At 44.6% G+C, this 17,830-nt stretch overlaps 2 protein-coding genes across 3 annotated transcripts; one reads left to right on the top strand and one right to left on the bottom strand.

The window, feature by feature from the left end:
• Positions 1-892: 892 nt before the first annotated feature.
• LOC123157519 (protein Rf1, mitochondrial) lies at positions 893-7,523 on the bottom strand. The gene is made up of 4 exons (XM_044575813.1): positions 6,672-7,523; positions 4,276-4,286; positions 1,590-3,439; positions 893-1,438 (listed from the first exon to the last, which is right to left on the bottom strand). The coding sequence occupies exons 1-4, from the start codon at positions 7,272-7,274 to the stop codon at positions 1,071-1,073; spliced, it is 2,832 nt and encodes a 943-aa protein (XP_044431748.1). The 5' UTR covers positions 7,275-7,523; the 3' UTR covers positions 893-1,070.
• Positions 7,524-11,017: 3,494 nt separating this feature from the next.
• LOC123164431 (glucan endo-1,3-beta-glucosidase 11) lies at positions 11,018-13,450 on the top strand. 2 transcript variants are annotated; one of them, XM_044581914.1, is made up of 3 exons: positions 11,018-12,331; positions 12,509-12,515; positions 12,984-13,450. In XM_044581914.1, exons 1-3 carry the CDS (start codon positions 11,162-11,164, stop codon positions 13,136-13,138), a joined length of 1,332 nt encoding a protein of 443 aa, XP_044437849.1. In that variant the 5' UTR covers positions 11,018-11,161; the 3' UTR covers positions 13,139-13,450. The 2 variants fall into 2 exon arrangements, with proteins under 2 accessions (XP_044437849.1, XP_044437843.1); XM_044581908.1 differs by lacking the exon at positions 12,509-12,515 and having other exon boundaries at positions 11,021-12,331; positions 12,984-13,429.
• The last annotated feature ends 4,380 nt before the right edge of the window (positions 13,451-17,830 follow it).

Genomic DNA, 17,830 nt, shown 5'->3' with positions numbered 1-17,830 from the left:
ATAACCATGGGCAGAACTAAATGATTGATAAACTAAAATTCTGCTACATAATGGCTGAATCCAAACTTGTATAGGCTGCATACAACTATGCGACTGAACCCAGTTGTCTGTGCAACCAAACTTTGAGTAACATGCAAGAATGAAGCCTTTTCCAGGGCCCTCTAATCCACCACAATTCCATGCAAACTCAGTTTACATCTAAGTGACGATGTTCATCCAAGATTGGGCAAGAACATAAGAACGGTTCGCCTCCAACCATTTTCCGGTAGCACAAGGTAAAAAAAAAACTGAGATCCAAAGAAGAGGAGGGGCCTGAAGAAGGATGGGTATGGTGGAGGAACTGGAGGTAGAACTTGCTGTGAGTGCGTACCTGAAAAGGGGAAGTAAGTGCAGTGCATCAATGCAAGGCTGGCAGTGGCACCTCATCCCCATGAAAGTGCAGGACCTGAGGTGGTGTTGGCATCCTGCAGATTGAATCAGAAGCACACACCGGTGAATTCTTGGCCATACCTTTACCTGGATAGAATACACAAGCTCCACCAATGGAACTGACAGGATAGAATACATGAGACTCTGGCATGAGCTCGTATATCTGCTAACTCAACATAGCATCAGCAATGTCAGACATACATCCTTCAAGAACCCGTTTGTCCTGACATAGAAAATATAATTTTCAAATTAAGAGTAAATCCACCCTCGCATGCACAGCAGACCACTGAGAATGACATTACTAAAAATGCATTCTTACGAAGGAAAGTGACTGTTTCAAAGGGATAAAACCTCAGGTGTCTGGTAGAAAAGATTGTATACCTTCCCAAATCGCATCAGAAGTCATTACCCCAAAAATTCTTACGAAGTCATTACCTCATACCACCAATGGAATTAGACTACTTGGTCTACCTTTCCTTGCCCATCGAAGATCAAAAGATTCATAGACATTACACATTCTTGTGACTTTGACACATCACAAAATGAACTCAATGAAATATTGAAGGTACAAAGCAGGCCACTAAGATATCTTGTACTAGCAGGAGGGCCTTATGGCAAGAAAAGAGTTGAACCGTGCTTTCTTAGGAGTTAGTCTCATGTGCAATGCGACTAAATCCATCTAAAAAGTGATAATTTGCAGGAAGTAACTTGATGTTCTCCCGATATTTCCCTTTGCTTGAAAAAAGAGACGACAACAATGAAGTGGTTGAATCTTCAAGTGAGATGATCTTCCCATCAACTTTAGACAAATAATTTCCAGCCTTGGCAATCTCACCTTTTTCCAACAACCTTCTGATGATATCATTTACAAGATGAGAGCTGGGAGCACAACCACTCTTCTCCATCAATGAAAACATATTGTCAACTTCTTCCACTGATCCTTCTTTTAGAAGATTGTTTATCATTACGTTGTAAGTATAAGCATCAGGCATCAACCCACTGGCTGATATTGCATTTCACTCTTGTGATTTTTGACACACCGCTAAATGACCCCAATGCTACAAGCATGCAGTTTGGATTTCTTATACGGTCATACTGGCAGGAGGGTTTATGCAAGCAAAAACTCAAGCTTCCTGAGCAGAGTCTTGTGCAAAATCAACAAAATCCATCGAAAAATTGGTACTTTGCAGGAAGCAATTTCATGTCCTCCCGATATTTCCCTTCTCTTGAAAAGAGAGACAACATTAATGAAGTTGTTGAAGCTTCTAGGGAGATGCTCTTCCCATCAACTTTAGACAAATAATTTCCGGCCTTGGCGATCTCACCTTTTTCCAACAACATTCTGATAATATCATTTAACAGACGAGAGCTGGGGACTATACCACTCTTGTCCATTGATGAAAACACATTGTTAGCATCTTCCACTGCTCCATCTTTTAGAAGATTCATAATCATTACTCCATAAGTAGATTCATTAGGCACCAACCCACTGGCTGATATTCCAGCAAAAAGTTCCTTAGCTTCTTCTCTTCTCCCAACCCTGTACATTGCATCGATCATGGTATTGACTATTGCAATACTGAACTTCACATTCATTGAACCTAATTTCTGGAACAGGGCAATCGCTTCGTCTGCACAATTATTTCCACAAAGACCTCCTAGTATTACGTTGTATGTGGAAATGCTGACTGTTGTTCCACTTTCGATCATCTCATGGAACATTTCCCTTCCAGAAACAGTTCTCCCAGAACGAAACAACCCATCCATTATGACGCAATATGAATTAGTGTCAGGTTTAATTCTCTTACGCGGCATCTCTCTGAACAGAGTCAAACCATCACCGATCCTTCCATTTCTACAATAGCCATTAACAAGTGTATTGTATGTAATAACATCAGGCTCAACACCAACTGATTCCATGACATCAAGTACTTTTAATGCTTTATCCATCTTCCTGACTAAGCAGTATCCGTCAATCAGTGAATTAAATAAAATGTCATCAGGCCTCTCACCCATGTCTATAACCAAGTCAAAGATATCATGGGCATCCATAACCCTTCCTTCTTGGCAGAGACTCTTTATTAGTGAACTAAAGAACGAAATGTTAGGACGAGGAATACCTCTGTTCATCATTTCAGAAACCAACTGCTTAGCTTTAGCCAAATCACCATCTATGCAAAAACCCTGAATCAGCGCGTGATAAACAACTTTGTTCGGTTGTACTCCCAAGGCAATCATCTGATTGAATTTTTCCATGGCCTCAGTCAGCCTACCCAATCTGGAAAGTCCAGCTATTATGCTGGAATAGGTGACTATATCAGGATTCACTCTGCGTTCCTGCATTTTACTTGATATCAGCATAGCTTCATCCATCATTCCACGTTTAGCATATGCATCAATTAATATGTTGAAAACATGGAAGTCGGCTGCAATACCATTGTTTTCCATTGAATTAAAGACATCAATCATATCAGGAAAGCATCCTTCAGTAGCATACCCATGAAGCAAAATACAGTATGAGACGATATCCGGTTTGTGGCCCTTTGCTGTCATCGAATAAAAAAATTCTGCAGCTTCTTTGCTTCTTCCATGCTTGCAAAGGTAAGTCATTAAGGAGTTGCAAGTAAAAATATCTGGTATAAGGCCCCGGCTTTTCATTTCTCTGAACATTTTAGCAGCCTCTTTCAACCGCCCAGATGTGGCATATCCATTAATCATGCAATTATATGTCACTGCATTGGGTTGAGCACCATCAGCAACCATCTGACGAAGGACTAGCTCTGCTTTGTCCATTGCCCTGGCCTTGCACAACGCATCAACGACCGAGTTGTACGTCACCACATCGGGCTCAACCCCTTGATGGATCATTTCATGAAATAGATTGCATGCCTTGCCTGTTTCACCCTCCTTGAAAAAGCCATGGATGACCGTGTTATATGCCACCACATCAGGGAAGCAGCCACCTCTATCTTTTGCCATCGTCCAGAGCAGGTCGAGTGCCTGCTGGCTCCTGCTACCTTCACATTGTTAGAGTTATAATATAAGTCATGTACCCCTTTGTATTTATCCTATTGTATAAGTGATTTCCTGCATATGTTCCACACCTGTACATGTATATATATCGGCCTATGGCCTCATGGAAATACAAGTTGCTTTCCTAACATGGTATTAGAGCTTTAGGTTTTTTTTCGCACGTGCAATTCGTGCTCTCACCGATCCAATCTCTGGCAACGCCGCCGCTGTTGCTGCTTCTCATCCACCTGCCCGCCTCATCTCCCCAGCCACAGGAGCTCTTCCCGCTCGTGAGGTGTCCCGCTCCAGATCGATCGGCTGGTTGCGGCTGCCCTGGTCAACGCCGCTGGTTCCAACCCTGGAGGTTGCCGCCTGCTCATCCACCGGCCCCATCGCGCCGCCGGCCGCTGGTTTTTTCGCTGCCTCTCGCTGGATCCGGGCGCCAGCCGTCTGTCTTCGCCGGTCCTCGCTGGATCCGGCCGCCCCTCGCCGGATCCTGCCACCTCCGGCTGGATTTGTTCCCAGCGCGTTGGCTGCTGCCGTCTGCATCGGTAGCCCACTCTTTCTCCGGTTGCTAGTTGCTGCCGCTGCATCGGGAGCCTTTGTGTTGCCTAATCTGATCCGTGTTCAGGTTTCCACTGATTCGGCTGATTGTTAAAAAAAATCATCTGCCATGGTGTCTCTTGCCTGCTCTCCGGAGATTTTTGACGGTGTTCTCGGTGTTCCCTACACTGATCCCGTCTCACACATGTGCCTTTCCTCGGTGCTTGGTGCTCGTCCGTCTGTACTATCGTCCCCTGTGGCGACTCTCGTACGTGGTGATTGTCGCTCTACATCGACTCCTCCTGCGACTTTCATCGGTGATTATCGTTCTACACCGGCTCCTCTCACGGCCCCCATCGGATGCGTTGATGCATATGACTCTATTGACCCGCGTCTTCCTTTGGCGCTTGGGGCTTGTCGGCATGTGCCCTCGTCTCCTTCACCAGCCTCTACGGATGATGTTGGTTATGCTATGTCGCCTCCTCTGGCGGCTTCCACAGGTGGTGGTGGGCCTGGCGGCCGCTCCTCTCCTAGTGCTACTGCGTCGTCTACTTCAGCTATGTACTTCACTGAGCAGGAGATTGTGGGACTCCGTGGTCTGCTGACCGCCTCCGGCTCTTCATTGCCGGGTGCATCTACGTCGACCTCTTCAGTTGAGCTCCTGACTGAGCAGGAGATTACGCGCCTTCGGTGCTTGCTCGCTGCATGCTCTGGTTCTTCACCAACGGGTTCTGCTGGTTCTGCTACTGACTCCTCTGGCATTGTGAGATCACCTTCAACACAGTCAGGTACATCTTCATGGATTCTTGATACTGGAGCATCTTTTCATATGACTCATGATTCATCCACCTTGTCTTCTATTCGTGCTCTTGATTCTCCTATTCATGTTCTTACTGCTGATGGTACTTCCCTCCCGGTTAATGGTCGAGGCATTCTTAGCACCTCATCTTTTCATGTTCCTGATGTTGCTCATGTTCCTCGACTTACCATGCAGCTCCTTTCTGGTGGTCAGATTGTTGACTCCGGTTGTCGGGTGATTCTAGACTTTGACTCTTGTTCTGTTCTGGACCGTCACACTGGTGCTCTCCTTGGTGCTGGCCCCCGACACCGTGACTCTCAGGGTCTCTGGGAGCTTGACTGGCTTCACCTTCCCTCCGCTGCCACCGCCGCCAGTCTTTCCCCCTCTGTTGCCTTGTCTACCAGCTCTTTTCAGCAGTGGCATCATCTCCTTGGTCACTTGTGTGGCTCTCGTCTCTCATCCTTAGTTTGACGTGGTCTTCTTGGATCTGTCTCCGGTGGTGTGTCTTTAGACTGTCAAGGTTGTCGGCTTGGTAAACAGGTCCAATTACCTTATCCTCATAGCGACACTATGTCTCAACGTCCTTTTGACCTTGTTCACTCCGATGTCTGGGGTCCAGCTCCATTTGCCTCGAAAGGAGGCCATCACTACTATATTATTTTTATAGATGATTTCTCTCGATACACCTGGATATATTTTATGTCTTCTCGTAGTGAGGTGTTATCTATCTATAAGCGTTTTGCTGCCATGGTTCACACTCAGTTCTCTACTCCTATTCGTGTTTTCCGTGCTGACTCTGCTGGAGAGTATATCTCCAAGATGTTGCGTGGAGTCCTTGCTGAGCAGGGTACGCCTGTCTTAGTGAGCAGTTTCTTATGTCTGATCTTGAACCTCTTCGCTACTTTCTTGGGATTGAAGTCTCTTCTACCTCTGATGGCTTTTTTATATCCCAGAAAAAGTATATCCAGGATCTTCTTGCTCGTGCTGCTCTTACTGACGAGCGCATTGTTGAGACTCCTATGGAGCTCAATGTTCACCTCCGTGCTACTGATGGTGATCCTCTCCCTGACCCGACGCGTTATCGTCATCTCGTTGGCAGTCTTGTCTATCTAGCAGTCACTCGTCCGGACATCTCTTATCCGGTTCATATTCTGAGTCAGTTTGTCTCTGCTCCCACCTCGGTTCACTATAGTCATCTCCTTCGTGTTCTCCGATATCTTCGGGGCACGATCTCTCACCGTCTATTCTTTCCTAGCTCCAGTTCTTTACAGCTTCAGGCCTATTCGGATGCTACGTGGGCTAGTGATCCTTCTAATCGCCGTTCACTTTCTGCTTACTGTGTTTTTCTTGGCGGTTCTCTCATTGCCTGGAAGACGAAGAAACAGATTGCAGTTTCCCGTTCGAGTGCTGAGGCTGAGTTACGAGCCATGGCTCTTTTGACGGCAGAGGTGACTTGGTTACGGTGGTTACTTCAGGATTTTGGTGTTTCTGTCACTACACCGACTCTGCTCTTATCTAACAGTACAGGTGCTATTAGCATTGCGCGCGATCCTGTGAAGCATGAGCTCATCAAGCATATTGGTGTTGATGCTTTCTATGTGCGCGCTGGTGTCCAGGATCAGGTTATTGCTCTTCAGTATGTGCCTTCCGAGTTACAGTTGGCGGATTTCCTGACGAAGGCCCAGACTAGAGCACAACATGGCTTTTATCTCTCCAAACTCAGTGTTGTTCATCCACCATGAGTTTGAGGAGGTTGTTAGAGTTATAATATAAGTCATGTACCCCTTTATATTTATCCCGTTGTATAAGGGGTTTCCTTCATATGTTCCACACCAGTACATGTATATATATCAGCCTATGGCCATGGGAATACAAGTTTTCCTAACACACATAAGCTCTTAAGAACTATGTTGTATGCGAAGGCATCAGGCACACATCCGAGCTTGGACATACTATGAAGCAGCACGTACACAGCCTCTTCTGTCCGTTTCGCATAGCAGAGGCACTTGAGGAGGGTGTTGGCGGTGATTTGGTCTATCTTCAACCCCGTCCTGAGGATACACCCGAATAAGGCGAGCCCTAGGTCTGGGCGACGCGCGCGGCAGCAGCAGTCCATGAGGATGTTGTAGGTCCAAACGGTGGGCACCGCCACCTGCGGGCCGGCTTCTTCTCTGCACCCTCGGGTGAAGAGAGCAAGGGCGAGGGCGGGGCCATCTTTGATGCAGGCATTGGAGGACGTAGCACGGGTGAGGGCGGCAAGGAAGCCGTTCAGGGAGCGCTCGGGGACCGGAGTGCCCTGCCGCAGCAATTCATCGAACAGGTTGTGTGCATCTTCCGGGCTGAGCGTGCCGGCGCGCACGCGCTCTGTGGCCGCGGCAAAGGCGTCGCGGGGAGACCAGGAGCGTGAGGGCGGCGAGATGGAGGTGGAGGAGGAGCAGCGGCGGGGGACTCGGAGGCGGGAGATCAGTGTGATGGTATAGCGGCGTGACATCGGCGAGGTAAAGGAGGAGCGGTGGCGGAGAGCAGACTTCGGCTAGGTGCAGTGCAGGAGGAGGAGGACCGGAGGCGGAGGCGGAGGCGGGAAATCGGCGAGGTAAAGGAGGAGGGGTAGCGGAGACCGGACACCGGCGGACCGTCGACGAGGTGCAGGGGGAGCGGCGGCCGTCGAGTTGGTACGCAGTGGTGTACTCTCTTGTGTTTTGCTGGTTTCTTTCAGTCGGCGTGAATTTCTATGCTCTCTTCTTCACAATCAAAAGCTTCTGTCCTTGACTGTGTTCGCTGAATAGGCCCATAAAAAAGGTGTGTTGCAAAATATGCTTCGTGAATTTGTCTCAAAAAAATATATATACTTCGTGAATCGTCCAAACATCCATTTTTGGTTGATTTTCTCACGTATCCGAAAACCCACGGGTGCAAAAAATAAACCCAGATTTATACCTGGTCGAATCCAAACCAGAGCGGCATGGTTTTCCTAATACGTGACAAAATCAGCAAACCGGGTATTCGAATGATTCACAAAGTTTCGTCTTTTGTTGAGAAAACAAATAGGATGAAAAATGGACTTCTTTCTCCAAAGGTTGTTTCCTTATTTTTCTTAAAGCTTCTCTCTGGATTTTCTGAAATTGGTCCATGATTTTTGAAATTTCATTTGTAATATATACGAAAGATCATTCATCAATTATTATTTTTAAGTTTGACTTTCCTTAAGTTTCTAAAATCTCATTTTTATTTACTTTTTGAATAAACAAAAAAAGGACTAAAGTAGAGGGGGGAGGGCGGGGGGAGCCAACTGGAAAGCGGGAAGGATAATGCGTTGGAGAGTCGTCATATTACAACACAGTAAAGGATGACTATGAAAAAAAGAAAATCACCGAGACACAATAAAAAGGGTCTTATTTTGCAGCCCTCATAGAGATGAAACTAATTGTTAAGATCCCTTAAAAACCTAATGGTTAAGATGGATTACTGATCACACCACAAAAAAGAAAGATAGATGGATTATTGATTGATTCATCCATTTTTAACCAAGCTCCTCCTGATAAGCTATCTAAAAACAACAAAGATTCATCAATTTTAAGAAATAAGTTATCTTGACTTTTTAGATTTAGCAGCGAAAAAATCACAATTGAAGGTAAGGAGTGGAAAGACTAATGAGGGAACATGCCCATTTAGATATTCCGTGTATTTTAAACCATCTAGCTAAGCCCTAGTACCCCCCCCCCCCCCTCTTTTACTAAATATAAGGTGTATCAACTTTTTTAAAGTTAAATATTTCTCCATTTGCGCAGTTTATTAAGAAATATATCAACATCTATAACACCAATAAAATCTGAAATCCCATTTAATGATTTTATCTAATGATACTAGATTTGATATTGTAGATGTGATCGATATTTTTCTTAGTAAACTTGGTCAAATTTAAATAAGTTTAACTTCTGAAAGAAAGAATAAAAGACAATACACATTGTATTTTAGAATGGGTGGGGTACGAGTTTAAGACGTAAAGGCATCTCCAAGGCCAAACATCAAATGAGCTTCCCATATTTCATGTCCGCGAACATGGCTCATATGTCCGTGAAAAACCAACGCCCAATGACATCCCCTATTCAGCCTACCCCATTTGCCTGGTTTGCATTTTTGCCCTTTTTTCTTCAACCAAACTTGAACACTTGAAAGACATAGTTTAAACATGTAAATACATGGTACAAATTTAGAAAGCCATACATACTTAAAACATCTACTATATCACTAAGCTCCCTAGGGGTAAAAGGCCTCACAATCAATTGAGGTGTCCAATTGGAATTGGATCACCCAATTTTGACCAAGTCAACAATTTCTCAAAGCTCTGATTCTATTCTTTTATACTATACACTATGCTTCCTAATTTTTAAGTCCTCACAATTAATTGAGGTTTTCAGTTTACACTTGGTCACTGATTTTGATCGGGTCAATAATTTCTCAAGGAGCTCTCCCATTTACTTATTTTAATTCATCATAAAAACTTAATTTTGAAGCTCTTATATTCGATTAAGATATTCAATTTTGAATTTGGTTTACGATTTTGATCGAGCCAAGGATTTTTCAAATCAATTAACACCAACCGGCTAGAAAAAACATATCACCCCCGTGCACCCTGTTATCACCTGAAAAAAAAGAAGCACCACCATGTGATGATATTATAACACCTATATAGTACATGTAGCCACCGCCGCAGAAATTTACCCACAAAAGGATGAGTTGATTAGCGCATAACACAAAATCACACCATGAAAGGCCCACCAAATAATCACATTATAAATAAATATAAAACACACTCCATCATCTTCCCCATCCGCCAAACTAAATATTCCATCGGTTCCAAAATACAAGGGGTATTAGTTCTTTGAAAAGTCAAATTTCTTTAACTTTGATCAAGTTTAGAGCCAAAAAAAATCGACATCCACAATATTAAGCCAAAAAATATGAAAATTCATTTCATGATGAGTCTAATAACACCAATTTGATACTATAAATTTTGATATATTTCTTCATAAATTTGATCAAACTTAAAGAGGTTGGACTTTTCAAGAAAAATAATACACCTTATATTTTAAAACAAAACGAGTACTTTTTTTAAGAATCTCAACAACACCAACGGCGTATCAAAGCACGCTCAACACTTCTACTAAATACTATTTACGGGACATAGTTCAAACATAAGAAAAAAAATCAAAGGATACAACCAATCTATTGGTTTCCATGTTGTATCCACAAATGCTCCACAAGATCATTTAGGTGTTGTTGATGCACTTCTCACTCTGGAAGTCGCCGATGCATCTCAAGAAAATGCGCACCCTGGTTTGCCTCTTGTTCTAGGAGGTGGACATGTGGGCCATGGTTTTCCAAATCAGCATTACGGACACCACCACCCTCATCCTTCACAATTATATTTTTCATGATCACACAACAAGTTATCACCTCCCACAAATGTATCGGGATCCCACATATTTGCGGGTCCACGAACAATAGCCCGACGAGATTTGACCACTCCAAATGCCCTCTCCGCAGCCTTCCTAGAATCTTCTTGTATTTGGACAAAGAGACTATTTATGTTACCTTTTGGCTCGGAGATAGTCAGTGATCGGCCAATGAGGATAGACAGTATCGGTAGTTGTGTCCATTGACGGTATAGTTGCACTTTGAAGGCTACACATGACAAAGTTTTGCAAATAATGGAGATCGGTGAAGCACGTAAATATCATTGTGAGACCCTGGGAATGCCAAAGAAAGAGTGTCAAATTCATAGGTCATGTGATGGCACTGCTTCTAGCATGATTGTTGGCTCTCCTGTATGATCTTAGTATTGCCCTTGCAAACCTACCAACAGTTTTGCAATTCCTAGTGCATGCAATCGATGGGATCAAGCATATTGAGAAGCCCTCTTACTTCTTCAAGTGGCAAAAGCTTGGTTATGCCCACGACATTTCGCTCTCTCAAGTGCTCTTTGTCAAACACGTGGACCACTGGAGTGACAAATTAAAAATATTGTTGCGTGCAGATGCCACGATGTAGATGGTCGATGGTGCGCGTGGTGGATGAAAGGCCTGAGAAAAAAATAGACAACAATTTGCTGCGATCGAATGGCCACCAGCGCCAGATCAGACGGCTGGCTAGACACGAGAAATCATCCGGTTTGATTTCTAGCAGCCGCCTTTGTACAACGGTACGAACAGAGCACTCACCAGGCGAGCCCACTCCAAGCCAAGAGAAAACCCCTGACTCCAGCTCACTCCGGTAGCAGTCACTCATCACAGCCACTGCACACAATCTCACTCACTCCAGCTCTACTGTATCGTTTATCCACGTCTCGCGCGCAGCACACATTGCCGTGACAAGACAATGCCGCTCCTGCTCCTCCTGCTCGCGCTCCTTCTGCCGGCCGCGCCCGAGGCGACCCCGTCGGCGCTGCTTGGCATCAACTACGGCCGGGTGGGGAACAACCTCCCGCCGACGACCTCGGCCCTGCAGCTCCTCGCCGGCCTGGGCGTCGGCCGCGTCCGCCTCTACGACGCCGACCCGGCCACCCTCCGCTCCTTCGCCAACACGGGCGTGGAGCTCGTCGTCGGCGTCCCCGACGAGTGCCTCGCCGCCGTCTCCACCCCCTCCGGCGCCTCCTCCTGGGTCCGCTCCGTCATCCAGCCGGCGCTCCCGGCCACCAAGATCGCCGTCCTCACCGTCGGCAACGAGGTGCTCACGGGCGCCAACAGCTCCGCGCTCACGCCCTCGCTGCTCCCGGCCATGCAGTGCATCCACGACGCGCTCGTGCAGCTCGGCCTCGACAAGCAGGTCGCGGTCACCACCGCGCACAACCTCGGCGTGCTCGCCACCTCCTACCCGCCCTCGTCGGCCTACTTCCGCAAGGACCTCCTCCCGGTGCTCTGCCCGATCCTCAACTTCCACGCCCGCACCGGCTCGCCGTTCCTCGTCAACGCCTACCCCTACTTCGCCTACGCCGAGGACCCCGCCGGTGTGGAGCTCGAGTACGCCCTGCTCGAGCCCGGCCACGGCGGCGTCCCCGACCCGTCGTCCGGGCTGCGCTACCCCAACATGCTGGTGGCCCAGGTGGACGCCGTGTACCACGCGATCGCGGCGGCCAACCGCGCGGCGGCGCGCGCGGTGGAGGTGCGCGTGTCGGAGACCGGGTGGCCGTCGGCCGGCGACGGCAACGAGACCGGAGCGACGCCGCGGAACGCCGCGAGGTACAACGGCAACGTGATGCGGCTGGTGGGCGAGGGCAAGGGCACGCCGCTGCGGCCGGACGGGGCGCTGCGCGTCTACATGTTCGCGCTCTTCAACGAGAACATGAAGCCCGGCCCCTTGTCGGAGCGCAACTACGGCCTCTTCAAGCCCGACGGCACGCCGGTGTACGAGCTCTCCTACCGCCTGCCCAAGGACAACGCCACCACCTCGTCTGGCGCCGGCGGCACGGGAAGCATTGCCGGCAGCGGCGGCGGGCCGCAGAACAACGGCTACTACAGCATCTCGGCATCATCCGCAAAGGCAAACGTGGTGAGAGCTCCGCTTTTTGCTCTTTTAGCAGTAGTATAAGCTTTGTCCGCGCTTTGCATCTATTCCTTTCTGAACTGAAAAAGCTCCATTTTGAACTACTTTGCAAAGTTTTCATGGTAAAAGTGTAGGCAAGTTGAAAAGGTTGCATCATGCATGCTTGCTGATGTCTTTTGATAGCCCCAAGGTAATAATATCATGGCATAAAGGAGCATGCCATTGCTTGATCCAAAACTCTGTTTATGTGATGTAGTAAGTCATCATAACCATGGTAATTTGAAAGTATATAAGATGTTCTAACTTTTTCTGAATCGGATGTACATAGACGCGTTTTAGTGTGTTCACTCATTTCAGTTCGTATGTAGTTCACATTGAAATATCTAAAACTTCTCATAATTCGAAACAGAGATGATACATTATAAGAACATGCCACTGGACCGACACGTAGACCGTCGATACACACAACTTGCTTGTTCTGGTAGCCATACAATACAAAACTATGAAACCGTAAAGGAGGAGAACAGTGTCAAGTGACCTGTAATCATAAACGAAGAAGAACAAATTCTCAGTGACCTGTCTTCATGTTGGCTTTGCACCATTTTGGTCACCTGCTGATGTGTCTCCTTGTGTTTGTGCTTGTTCTTGTGCTTGGTAGGGTTGGTGGACATGTGCGGCTGTCCTGTTGATGATGATAGCATTCTAATTCTGAGCAACTTCCAAGTGGTGCTTACATGGAAGGATATGTGTGGATGGAAAGAAGGAAGCCTCTGGTGTCTCAAATGGAGTCAGGGGGTGCCCCTGGTTTCTTGAAGCCTGCCTTGGAAAAACTATTTTGTCCTTAGGTGTATACTCCTTTCTCTCCAATCTGCCATGTTGTTCGGTTGATGTGGTCTTGTAATTGGTGGTGAGCTAATGGGTTAGTCAGTGTCATTAAACCAGACACTTCTTTTTGGTTCCTAGTAATCATGCAATGCAAGGTCAGTTGCATATATTGATTGTCAAGTTACTCGCTGGCTCCAATACAGAGAGCACTTCAAATTTTAGAAGCAATAGTTGAGACAAACCTAGTAAAATACTCCCTCCGTATCAAAATACAAGACGTTTTTGTAGTCTAGTTTAGCCTAAAAACGTCTTATATTTTGGTACAAAGGTAGTACATATGTTCGTTGAAAGATCTGTTTTGACAATATGCTCCTTTTCCCAGTTCTATGTAAACAAATCTACTTTGTAAATATAAAGATAAAAAATAAATTTTAGTGACAAAGTAAAACTACATCGTACAACCGGGGTGTAGATACATTCATGCCTCGTACACTAATATGTGGTAGCATATATCTCAATTTTCAAATATGGGTTTGTATTTGCACATATAAATGAGTACATAATTTACTTTTTTGTATATGTATGATACCTAACTAAAGAGTAGTACATATCCACTACATAGGTGGTCTTATATATTCCACACTTCCGCAACAATACTCCGCGTTAAGGTACACCTGGTAGTACTGAAAATTCCAGTGACAGATGCATTTATATAGTCCCACATAACAAATCTAATTAACATCCGTTTATTAAGTAATGAAAGATTGGGCACACACCACACAGAGCATAGGTACTGCATCCAAAATGATCTTATTATATGGAAAGCATAGAGATGGACTGAAGTGGACCGGAGGAATATATGCTCTGCTTGTTTCGTCCATCAAGGCAGAACTTTCTCCCCTGCAAGGGAAAAGGCTCATTGCAATGGTGTGTGCGCTTTACTCTGTAAATAGGAGCCTTTGTGTCTTTGGGGCCTTTGGTCCAGGCAACGGTCATCTGCTGCAAGAATAATCCAGCCGGGTGTAAATTGCAGCGGAAAGAGGAATGGTTCCCGGTGAACCTTTGGGATGAGATGTCTGATCACCAGCGCTGTCTCTGGATCATGTGTGTTTTAGTCCCATATCGATGAGCACGTGTGCATTGTGTGCTATAGACTCGTACCACAGTTGGGCTAAAAAACCTTATATCTCCAAAGGGTATTACTTTTTCTTTGCAAGAAATCAACGCAAGGATTTAGCATAATCGAATACTACAGGTGCTCAAAACCACACGTGATCATGCCACAAGACGACCTAGAACACCTGTAGGCCTAGTGGGTAGAGAAAAGCATAACTGTATCTGTATGATACACAAGACGACCTAGAACTAATTTGGCGGATATGGCTCTAGTATGGCAAAGTTGGTTTAGTTTTGATGCTTCAATGAAAGGAAAGACTGCCAAATACTACCACTGTAAACTAATATAAGACGTTTTAGGGTGTAGAAATAGTGGGTCGGGATACTCCCAAGCATGCTACTTTATGAACCTCAGTCTGCTCATCTTACAGAGCAGCAGAGTAAGGAAATAGAGGACATAATAATCCAATGACTTATATTGTCTCTTTGTGTCTACACTCAACATTACTTCGAAAAGCCACTTAGCAGGAATCGAACACGACTATGACTACAATTTCAAATAGCTACACAGATTAAGAAGAAATAGACAGGAAAGCATTATTCAGATGATACCTTAGCATATCTGCCCACAAAAAGGACCCTCCATGGACCCACTCATATCCTTACGACAGCCTGACCTCGAACATCTTATGCAAGATCAGAGTAAAATATTTCAGATTAGCGGAAATAAGCATCATAATGCAAGATGAGAGGAAAATATTTCAGATTAGCAGAAACATTCACATCAACATCAGCGAAAAACGTTTCAGATTACTGACAAGATTAACATCAACATCAACAGGCAGGCAAGCTCTCACTCTGCAAAGCTGGCACCTCCAACAACAAAGAAATAACAAAGAAACCTATAGGTATAAGTACTGCATGACAAAACCTGATGGGAAATCAGAGCAAAAATGGGAAAATGGAGGACAATGAAATGGAGAGAAGTCCGGTGTGCAAGGCACTCCTGTCCATGCCAACTAAGTACAGATGCAAAGGGATAGATAAGTCACAGGTTGTGCAATATTTTATATATGCATAACAATGTAACTTCGTTCGCACAGTGCTTTGAAGAGCTCCACTATGTGGAGGCAAAAATACTAACTGGACCTTATAAAAGGGGGTCGGAGACTGTGTGGGTTGAATCTTTCCCTGCTGAGGCAAAAATACTAACTGGACAAAGTGTTGGGGGAAGGATACTCACAAGTTCGCTGAATTATCTAAATTCAAGAGTGAGTAGCCATAGTTTCACTTTACTTACATCTACATTATTCAGTTTTTTTTTTTGCAATATTGGGTGTTGACGGCCACATGTTTTTTTAAGTGTTTTGCAGGCTTCAGCAAAGTTTACTGAACTGACCAGAAAATGCACGCAAGAAATATATACAGTATATTCTGAATTTTGATGAAGAAAAGAAACAAAGAAATGAATAGAAAGTGCAGGGGGGATGTGAAAGTGAAAATGAGGACTCAAGTGAAAAGGAAACTAAGAGAGGTCCCCAAGAATAGTTAATTCTAAACTATAAATACAATAGTATGAAAAACATAAATGAACCTATATTATATGCTGGATTAATGATGAGTGTTGGTTATCCAGTTTCATGGTGATCATGAAATAGCTTATACATTTGTCGGTATGTTAGGATAACTTGTTTTGCTCCTACAGTTCCTCTTTGCCAAATTAAATTAGTAATTTTCGTAGAATAGAATCATGCGGAGGGAAAATAAAGAGCAACTACTCACGTGAAGGAAAATAAAGAACAGAAAGTTGGGAATCGTTGACTAAAGTGAAAGTTCACACCAGTAAATTCTTGGCCATAACTTTACTTAAATCATGAGGAAAAATAGTTGAATCTTAAATGAAGTAAAGTAGAAAGAAATCATACTGGAAAAACTTTTCTCATCATTACGCAACAAGCTCCACCAGTACAACTGAAGCAGCATAGAATATAGGAGACTTCGGCATGAGCACTGAGAACTAAAAGTAAATCCAGCATTCCATACATACCAGACCACTGAGGGTGGCATTGCTAAAAATGCATTCAAATAAAGGAATGGGACTGTTTTACATAGATTACAAAGTCACAGGTGGGTCAACAACCATTGTCGTTTTCCACAGCCGAAAAGCGGCACAACCATCCATGTTAGAAAGGTTGTCCCTCAGGTGATGCAAATGCTTTGATTTCAATGGGAATGAGCTGCTCCACTTACGGAACTGTAATGCTCGCAAAGAGGTGTACTTTGACAAATGCTGCAATGGAATTTCCATATAACTATCTCATAAAATTATTTGCTTGTTTCAAAATAGTTGTTGGTTTTCAGAATCACTGAAATTGTTTCCAGAAGACTTAGCTTCGACAGGTATTTCGAAGTCAATCTGATTTGGTTCCTACAGCACATACCTTTTCCCTATAGAGAGTGCAGCGTCATGCATAAGATTGGATATCTTAAGCAGGCAGGAGGGCTTTACACAAGCAATAAAACTGTGCTTTCTGAGAAATTAGTCTCATATGCAATGTATCAACTAGTCAACCAACACATCGAAAAATTGATACTTGGCAGGGAGCAATTTCATGTTCTCCTTATATTTGCCTTTCCTTGAGAAGAGAGAAAACATCAATGAAGTAGTTGAAGCTTCAAGTGATATGCTCTTCCCATCAACTTTAGACAAATAATATCCGGCCTTGGCGATCTCACCTTTTTCCAACGAAAAAAATAGCACCCTATTTCGCCATTATAACGCGGTTATAGCATATTCGGAAGGGAGACGTTACGTTTTGGCAAAATCGGCCGCTACGGCGCTAATCACATAATTAGCGCGCTACACACGCTATAACGTTGTAGCGTTATACGTTTTAACGTGCAGGCCATGCAAAACTAAAACAACCACAGCCCAGCCGGCCCAGCAGGCCAAAACCAACCCACGACCACTACCTTTCTCACTCTTTTTATCTTGAAACTGTTTGAGACTTACAATTTTTATGTCCTAGATTTGGCCCTTATGCATATATTGCTTGCTCCTAGGAAAAATTTAGTTACTTAAATACTTTATTTCTAGATATATTTGATTTTTTTTTGCAAACCCTATTTCGAAATATAGCATGCTATTAGCGCGCTATAACTTGTGTAGCATTTGGAGAAGGGCCTCGCTATATTTTGTAGCGCGCTATTTTTTTCGTTGCCTTTTTCCAACAACAATTTGATGATGTCATTGATGAGACGGGAGCTGGGGACTATACCACTCTTGTCCATTGATGAAAACACATTGTTAGCATCTTCCACTGCTCCATCTTTTAGAAGATTTTTTATCATTACTCCGTAAGTAGATTCATTAGGCACCAACCCACGGGCTAATATTCCAGCAAATAGTTCCTTAGCTTCTTCTCTTCTCCCAACCTTGTACATTGCATTGATCATGGTATTGACTATTGCAATATTGAACTTCACATTCATTGCACCTAATTTGTGGAACAGGGTGATAGCTTCGTCTGCACAATTATTTCTACAAAAACCTCCAAGTATTAT

This window comes from Triticum aestivum, chromosome 1D, assembly GCF_018294505.1.
Source record: "Triticum aestivum cultivar Chinese Spring chromosome 1D, IWGSC CS RefSeq v2.1, whole genome shotgun sequence".
Taxonomy (NCBI): domain Eukaryota; kingdom Viridiplantae; phylum Streptophyta; class Magnoliopsida; order Poales; family Poaceae; genus Triticum; species Triticum aestivum.
This window is presented reverse-complemented; position numbering and strand designations above follow the sequence as displayed.